Source organism: Nansenia antarctica, assembly GCF_963989245.1.
Source record: "Nansenia antarctica genome assembly, chromosome: 2".
In the NCBI taxonomy this organism is placed as follows: domain Eukaryota; kingdom Metazoa; phylum Chordata; class Actinopteri; order Argentiniformes; family Microstomatidae; genus Nansenia; species Nansenia antarctica.
The window spans coordinates 59,567,463-59,576,537 of record NC_137675.1 but is presented as its reverse complement, the minus strand read 5'-3'; the positions used below and the strand labels follow the sequence as shown (position 1 = coordinate 59,576,537).

The 9,075-nt window shown below is 43.0% G+C and overlaps 1 protein-coding gene across 1 annotated transcript; it reads right to left on the bottom strand.

Moving 5' to 3' along the window:
- Window positions 1-211: 211 nt before the first annotated feature.
- Window positions 212-4,776, bottom strand: LOC308150367 (DNA (cytosine-5)-methyltransferase 3C-like; the record flags this gene model as incomplete). Its single annotated transcript, XM_080523210.1, has 10 exons — window positions 212-239; window positions 1,221-1,367; window positions 1,657-1,778; window positions 2,018-2,093; window positions 2,879-2,964; window positions 3,226-3,374; window positions 4,009-4,087; window positions 4,263-4,408; window positions 4,497-4,581; window positions 4,768-4,776. The coding sequence occupies 10 exons, from the start codon at window positions 4,774-4,776 to the stop codon at window positions 212-214; spliced, it is 927 nt and encodes a 308-aa protein (XP_080379336.1).
- Between the last annotated feature and the right edge of the window lie 4,299 nt (window positions 4,777-9,075).

Genomic DNA, 9,075 nt, shown 5'->3' with positions numbered 1-9,075 from the left:
CTATCTTAACACTGAGCACTATCATATCTCTGAACACTATCTTAACACTGAGCACTATCTTAACATTGCACAAGATTTCTACTCTGTGGCTTTCATGTGTTGGAAGAATATAACAGGTGAAGTGGGTGAGTTGGTGTTTGCAGGTCTAACACACACCTGAATGTTTGTCCTTGCTTGCACAGATCGAGAGGAGTCATGCCGCTGTAATCATTCAGGTGTAGGATCCTGTATCCTGATCTCTGCAACAGAGTACAGAGGTCACTAGACACATTACAGTGTTAGAAAATAGCAATAAACGTTATTGTATTCAGGATGAAATAAAATTGCTAAGACTACGCGAGGTAAGGACAGGACTCTGTAAAGGAGCGCTCCCGACTGAACAGTTAACCAAGTCCTATACAGTCCAACTCCGACATTCAACTGTGTTAATTGTTGTCAGCCTTAAGAAAGAATGAATGTGGAAAAGAAAGAATTAATGTGGAAAACAATGTGGAAAACAAAGAATGAAAGTGGAAAACAAAGAATGAATGCGTAAAAGAATAAATAAATATAGAAATGTATTTCGTTATACTATGTGTATTCATTCATTTATTTGTTCATACATTCACTCAAGGAGCTGGTTTACATAAATAAAGGCTATGTACACTATCCACTATACTATACTATACAAATAAAACACTGTGCTGTACTCTATGCTATGCTATAAATATCCTAACATTTCCTATCTCTGAACCTTATGTGCACGAGGGTTGTCATATTGCACATAGTATTATTGCACATTCATTTAAAGTGTCGCAGTTTGCAGGTTTGAAATGTTCACAGTTGTGTTTCAGTATTGCACTTGATTACAATCTAGTAGCTGCCATCAAATTGTCTAGATTGTCCAGGGCCTAGAACCTAGGTCTTTGCTGTGTTCAGGGCCTGAATGGCCCTAGGGTAGAAGCTGAGCTTCAGTCTATTTGTCCTTGCGGACATGGTCCTGAACCGCCTGCCCGAGGGCAGCCGAACAAAGTGTTCGTTCCCAGGGTGGGATGGGTCTCTGGAGATCTTGGAGGCCTTCCTGAGGCAGCGCGTGTTGTACAGCTCTTCCAGAGAGGGGACGGGGGCGCCGATGATCTTCTGGGCCGATCTCACGACTCTCTGTAGCGCTTTCCTCTCTGCGGCTGTGCAGCTGGAGAACCACACGCAGATGCAGTAGGTGAGGATCTCCCCCATCTCACGGAAGCTGCTCGCAGGCGAAGTAGTCTTTGAGGGGAGCGAAGAGGTGGCGAATGACAGGGACACTCCACGACTTCCCCAGAACCATCTGCCTCTGCTCCGGGTTCATGTCCTTCACGTCTGTGTAGTGCTTCGGGAAACCAAAGATCCTGGAAGGAGGGACAGATGGAACCCCCCCCCAAAAAAGATAAAACGGTTAACTTCAGGAAGTGAAATGAGATTCTGGTCCAGTCCAGTGGTTTACTGGTCACGGGTAACGACTAGGAATGTAAGAAGAGGGCCGGGGTTCAAATCCTGCCACCATCTTAGTATATACAATACTCAAATCCTCCCTCATCTATCTGCCCCTCAATTCCCAACTGTCTCTAAGAATCAATATGAAAAGAGGAAAAAAATATAAAAATAAAAAATAAGGGGCAAATGAGAAGAGACACGTACTTCTCCAGTTCGGTGACCCACAGCATGTCCTCCTTGCCGTTCATCAGCACAGGGCATATGCTCTCGGCCTTGCCCTGCTTCAGAGAGTTCATCTTGGTGGTAATGGTCCGCACTTTGGCGTACTGCGCCAACAGAACACATAAACAACAATATAAGACATCGAGGAATTCACTTGGATACAGTGTCCGTCGGAACTGGGAATAATGTTGAATTACGTCCGATGGAAACGGTGTGAAAAGCAACATGACAGCAGGTTTTGAAAGAACACAAACAGGACCGCAACAGGAACAGGAACACAAAACAGGACTGGTACGGTTACTGTTTAGGGCACAAGTATAGGACCGGCTGAGATTGTTCTGACCTTGGCTTGCCTTCCGATGCCGGTCTCCAGGCAGTCCTGAAGGCTGAGGTTGTCGTTCTGGGAGGCGATAATGGGTCTGGAGGAACACAAACACACACAGGATCAAACAACAGATTCTATCCCACAGGATGGGAAACTGAAACCTTAAACCAGTTAAGAAAGGTCACCCAACCAGGGAGCCTGTCTGAGGTATGTCTCAGCCTGAGAAAGGACTGTTTGAAGGATTGTCTGAGACACCTGAGATTCGGAATGTTTTTAGATTACACCCGAATGTATTCTTTGCTCTAGGCACAGGGTCAGCCATAGTCAGTGCCCCTGGAGCAATTAGGGGTTAAGTGCCTTGCTCAAGGGCACAATGGCAGTGGTAGGCACCTTGGATATGATTCCAGCAACCCTCCGGTCACCAGCTCATATCCAGCTCACATCACATTAGGCTACCTGCCTCCCCTTTTTGGCACATACACACAGAAGAGGGAGGATCAATTTCATTCATCACTGTACACTTTCATTTTGAAATATCAATGATTTGTTTTTTGGTTAAGGTTGATGACATGTGGATCAGAGAGGCTACAGGTCGTTTGATGGTAGGATAATCATGTGTAAGTATCGTGAGCATAGAATTATAAGGTTCTATCTCCGTTTAGGGTAGTTCAGAGATATTGAGCGTCAAAGTTTTTACATTCCATTATGTTTTGTGAGATGGAACCTTTGTATTTTATTTTTACTAACTAAAAAATGTCAACATATTTAAAATAACACCACACAGGCATTAATAAACACCTAATGGATCAGATTATGTAAAAAACATATATTTTTACAACCTTATAACTCTAACGTCACGAGATGTGTAAGTCCCCGTACCTGTTCATGCCAGGGATGTTCCCCCAGAAGTACCGGGCTCTGTGGGCCGGGCTGACCTTCACAGCATCCACCATCACCGGGTTACACTGTCAACCACACCACAGTTTTACACTACAATCACTCCTAAAACTGAAACCTGAATAACAACAACACACACTGAGTTACTCCATCACAACTTGTAACCATGTAATTACTCTGATTACAACTTTAAAAGTAGAAAACAATCGCAAACAGACATCACTGTGATAACATCTCAATCCAATGTTGTCACATCATCAATGTGAAAGTATGACAGATACGGGATACAAAGCGGATGAAAAGAGGATGAAAAGAGGAGAGTGGCCGACCTCCAGGAAGCGACAGATGGCGTCCTTGTCCCTGACGGCCATGAACACCACATTTTCAAACATCCAGAAGAAGGGCCGAGGGTCTTCCTCTCCAGGCTTCAGGACGTGGAGCAGCCTGTAGTAGTCGAAGAACAGGCGCCCGGAACCCTCTGCAGGCAGGGAGCACACAGCAGCAGGCCCTGTTACACCCTGATACTCAACCCTGGTCCTGTTACACCACCCTCCTGACCCCTGATACTCAAACCTGGTCCTGTTACACCACCCTCCAGACCCCTGATACTAAACCCTGGTCCTGTTACACCACCCTCCTGACCCATTACACCACCCTCCTGACCCCTGATACTCAACCCTGGTCCTGTTACACCACCCTCCTGACCCCTGATACTCAACCCTGGGCCTGGGGAGCCACAGAGGGTCTCCAGGACCAGGGGGGTCCTGGTTGTTGTCCCAGACTAGGGCTGCTATCACACCTAATTCAACTATCACCTAGTATCGACTATCACCTAGTATCTACTGATCTTCAGAACAATGATGAAGTGAATCAGGTGTGTCAGGACCACGGCCCTCCAGGACCAGGAGTGAGGATCCCTGTATGAGGAGGAAGAACTAAAGGAACCGGATAGCGGAGAAAAGAGCAGCTCATGGACAGATTCACTACTTCTCTACTTCTCATCAGTCAGTCTCACACCGCCCCCTGTTGGTAATATCTAATAAATACTACACATAGAGGTAGAGAAACGCTGAAACAATTGAATCAAAAGGTAAACGTTTGAAATCACACACCATACAATCCTTTCCGGGCTGGATTGCCGATGGATAAGCTTCCTCCGATGAGTAGATCAAACGGACCCCATTTCTCAACCTGGAATTGGAAAGCAAGATTGTCGTATACATTAAATATAGATAGACACAATTCAAGGCCTACTTGAGTGGCTAATTATTTTCTGCCGTAATGGAAAAACCTGAGACCACACATGCTCATTGGGCGCATTGTACTCACAGTATGAAACGTGATTAAGCAAAAAATGAATCCGTACGTGTTGTTTGGTGATCTCCCGCACGTCGTCCACATGGATGATCTTGCCGTCGTGGTTGATGGTGGAGACGGTGATGGACTCCTCACAGACCTCTGACGCCACGTATGTCTCCACCTTGAAGCCCAGGTCTTTCAGCACCAGGTAACCTGGGGTCACGTGTCATATGTTATATGATGAGCAGAATCAGAGCAGCAGAATCAGAACAGCAGGATATTGTGTTGGTGAGCTGCTGACCTGTGGCGATGCCATCGAACAGCGAGAGGACCCTGATTGGCCGACGCAGGTTGGCAGGGATGGATGGGTAAACACGGTGAGGCTCCTAGAGGGGGCAAAGGTCAAACACACTCCTTCACTTACTGGCCAATCATTCACCTCATAATGAACCATACTAACATGGCCACAACACCCCCCCCCCCCCCCCCCCCCCCGTTGCCTGGTTCTACAAATCACGGCTCTTCATTTCGATAAGATTGTCCAACAAGCCCCCTACTTCTAGGCCACTCACAAACTCCATGGCGCTGTTGTTGATGGAGTCCTTGTCCGTGCGGTGTGTGTGTGTGTCGCGTCACTGGACACAAATCCCGACTTATCCACGTCTGTAACACAAAGAAATGAAAACAGTAATCACTGGAGCCCACAAATTAGTACTTCGAGGCCACGAATTAAGTAGCCTATTTTGAGGCAACAAATGACTAGCCTATTTCGTGGACACGAAATTTAAAAAATCCTCTGTAACCTCCGGGGCTCCGTAGTATTCTATTCATTAGCAAAGAATAATTTTCTCATTGATCAAGCTGGCTGGATATGGTATACATATCCAGCGTCTTTGAGCCTCGGAAAAGCGCTATATAAATGTAATGAATTATTAATTATTATTATTATTATTATACACCTCCAAGCCGTGTAAAACGGATAATTTGCCCTCCAAGTAGGGTGCCGTAGCGCTAGTGGAAACGCACGCAAACATAATCACAGCTGAGCATCACGACACAATAGCTTGCTTTTAGCTCTACTTTCGCAACAACAACAAAATCACAAGACGATGTTTTTAGGACTTAAGAAGAAAAAAAAACACAAGAAGGGAAGGAGCTGGTTTACATAAATAGAGGCTATGTACACTATCCACTATACTATACTGTACAGATGTTACAGTATGAACATGAAAGAAAATAAAGTTTGTGAATAGTGGAAACAGTAGCCTTTACTGTATTTCTCAAATCTCTGTGGAGTGGGCTATAATGGCCAACAATAACTGTTGAGCAAATTGTTAGAGAATTATTTAAGTATTTAAATATAAAATCAAAAGGCAGCCTGCTTCATTTCAAATTGCATAGAAAAGGTATTTAATTAGCACAACAGACCAGATGTCTGATAGTCAAACTCTCCTCAGAAAAGTCCAGACGCAGGGAAGACAGGGACAGGCATATTTATACACAGTCATGCCCTCAGGTAAAGTCCAAACCAATCACAGGCATTTCCTGTCTGCATCTGTGATGGGCTAGCTGTGATGTAAATTTAGAAGAGGTTAGGGGGGAATTGACCCCCACTTTCTCCTTGAGACAAAAAGGTGGAAGAGGGACACAAAGGCCATGGACTGGTCTGGTCTGGTGTTCGGAGCACTGGACCTAGGGAAAACAAAAGCCCTGAACTGCTCTAGATTGCTCAGTCTCTCTAGAGTCTAGATGTAGGTTTAAGAGAAAAGAGAGCAATTAGGTCTTTGTAATCATTTAAATGTGTCTATTGTCTGGCCACAGCCAAGTCTCAAGCAGAGGAACTGGTTTCATTGTATAGGATATAAAGGAAATCAGTTACTATAGACTGGGGTCGTTAGCGTGTTGATTTCACTCAGACAGTCTGACTGTCTATTGATTATACTTTATTGTCCCCGAGGGGAAATTTGTCTTGGGCATGGTACTTTCATGCTTCAAGTGCAACAGAGACGATACAACATACAGTAGACAAAGTAAACAACAGGACAGCAACAAACATTGAGTGACATTGGCAGCAGTTTCCACCTGGACATGGCATCATTTGGTATAAATATATATTGCACATAACCCTTCAAGTGGTGTTTTCGAATATTGCACATGGCCCTTCAAGTGGTGTCTAAGATAAAGTGCAGGTGCTGGTGATCATGTCCTAATCATCGTTTCTGCTTGAGCGAATTGATTAGTTTAATAGAGAATGGGACAAATGATAGTTTTAAGAGCTTATAATTACATCTTGGCATGCGAAGCCTTCTACCTAGGGGGAGAACTTCGTATTCTGTGGAGAGCGGATGTTGGGGGTCTGCGATTATCTTGTTAGCCTTGTCCAGGACAGCTTTGTCATATAGTTTATTTAGGATCACATAGTCTCTTTCACCTACAATTTTCATAGCTGTTTTGTGAATGCTGACTAGTCTGTTTTTTTGTTGTACAGTTAAGTTGCCAAACCACACAATTATTCCATATCTGATTACACTTTCAACAATGGACTGATAGAAAATTCTCATGATCTGCTTTCTCACCCCATAAAGTCTGAGTCGCCTCAGGTGATAAAGCCTCTGCTGTAGTTTGTTACATAAGCTGTCTAAGTGTGTATTCCAGCAGAGATGGTTGTCTAATTGAATACCTAAGTACTTATAAGAGGGCACCTGGATGATTGTTTGGTCTTTAACGACCACAGGCTCATGGTCAGTTACCTGCCTTGGGTCTAACACAACCTCCTGAGTTATTACATCATTGCATATTACAAGACAATGCAACAAAATGATTATTTAGCGTTGATTTCATCCATGCAACTATGTTGGTGTTTATTGTTTATTGACTCTACACTAGACTAGAACAGTGTTGGTGTTTCATTGTTATTCCATACATACAACTGTTTACTTTTTATTGACTGAAATTGTTAATCCCTGTTCAATGTGACTACCAGGGTCCACAAAAGTGATGCTCCTTAACCCTCCTTCTCTCTCTCATAGATTGACCAAACCAAAGATGAGATGACAAGGACATGAAAATGGACATTTGTGAAATGTTTGTTCTTGAAGAAGTTCCTGAAGCATGTAATGTCCATTGCACTTTAACTTTTTAAATGTTTAATGTTTTTAACATTTGTGATATTTGAATGTTCCTGACGAAGCTTGTAACATACCATGCGTTTCACGTTTTAAAACTTTTTAGTTCTGTGATATTCGAATGAATTGAAGAATATTTTTGACTTGACCACTTGAAAAGATTGTAATAAAAACTTTGTTCAGTTTTCTTTCGTCTGAACTGTATTGTGTACATTTCAAATAGCCTAAATTTCGTTGTTTGGTACCTGTACTATAGCAATGACAATAAAGACCATTCATTCATTCATAACAGAATACACAATTCAGTACTCAGTTCTGTTAACCAGTCCCCCTCTACAACGTCTTCAGAGCTGGCCCTGGACATGAATGAATGAATGAATGGTCTTTATTGTCATTGCTACAGTACAGGTACCAAACAACGAAATTTAGGAGGGGTGGCTCCCCTGGTGTTAGGAAAGAAAAAAAAAACTTTTTTAAAAAGACACAAGAAGGGAAGGAGCTGGTTTACATAAATAAAGGCTATGTACACTATCCACTATACTATACTGTACAGATAGACGACTAGGGTTGTCATATTGCACAATAGTGTTATTGCACATTTATTTAAAGTGTCGCAGTTTGCAGGCTTGAAATGTACATATTTGTGCCTCAGCACTACACCTGATTTTTTCAGTCCAGCAGCTGCCATCAATCCATCAAACATGGGTGGAATAGGCGTCAATTACACTTTTTTTTTGGGTCCATTCAGCGGTAACCCGCCCCATCTGGCAACCCTGAGTGCGGCCAAGAGCCAGACAACCTTCGGTTTCAATTCCTAGTAACTCTGGGGCACTGCTAGGTTAGTCCTGCCCCCATGTAGCACAGGAGAAGAAAGGACAATCACAAAGACAAGAAGCAGAGCTGACAAAGGATTACATTACATCTCACATACGCAGACAGATACAAAGATTCAGGCGACATAAAGAGGTTCAAAGAAATAAGACCTGTATCAAAAGACTCCATAATCAAGGTATGATAACAAAATACATTAATATATGCATAACAGTAGTACAGCATGATTGTGAGTGTCTCTGTTCAGCTGCTGGATTGAAAAAATCAGGTGTAGTGCTGAGGCACAAATATGTACATTTCAAGCCTGCAAACTGCGACACTTTAAATGAATGTGCAATAACACTATGTGCAATATGACAACCCTAGTCGTCTATCTGTACAGTATAGTATAGTGGATAGTGTACATAGCCTTTATTTATGTAAACCAGCTCCTTTCCCTTCTTGTTTTTTTAGTTTTTTTTTCTTTCCTAGCACCAGGGGAGCCACCCCTCCCAAATGTCGTTGTTTGGTACCTGTACTATAGCAATGACAATAAAGACCATTCATTCATTCATTCATTCATACTGTATCTCATCATTAGTAAACTACAGTAACCGTTGCAAGTAGTGTTTGTGAGTGATCTAATGTTTATGTTGCCTTGTGTGTTTGTACCTGTATATTTCACTGCCCGTCTCTCATCTCCCCATCAATGTCTTTCTGTCTCTTTCTCAGGTGTACCATGGTTCAAACACTAAACGCTATTGGGGAGCTGAAACAGTCTAAGTTTGGTCGTCCCTGGCCCAGACACGGTCTGAAGCTCCTCTATTGGTTCACTCGTGAATACATCAACGTTGACAACAACAATCAGATGTACATAGAGAACCATCCAAATAATGGAGACTTTGGCTTCCATTACTTCATGAATAGATTGGAGTGTGAAAACAA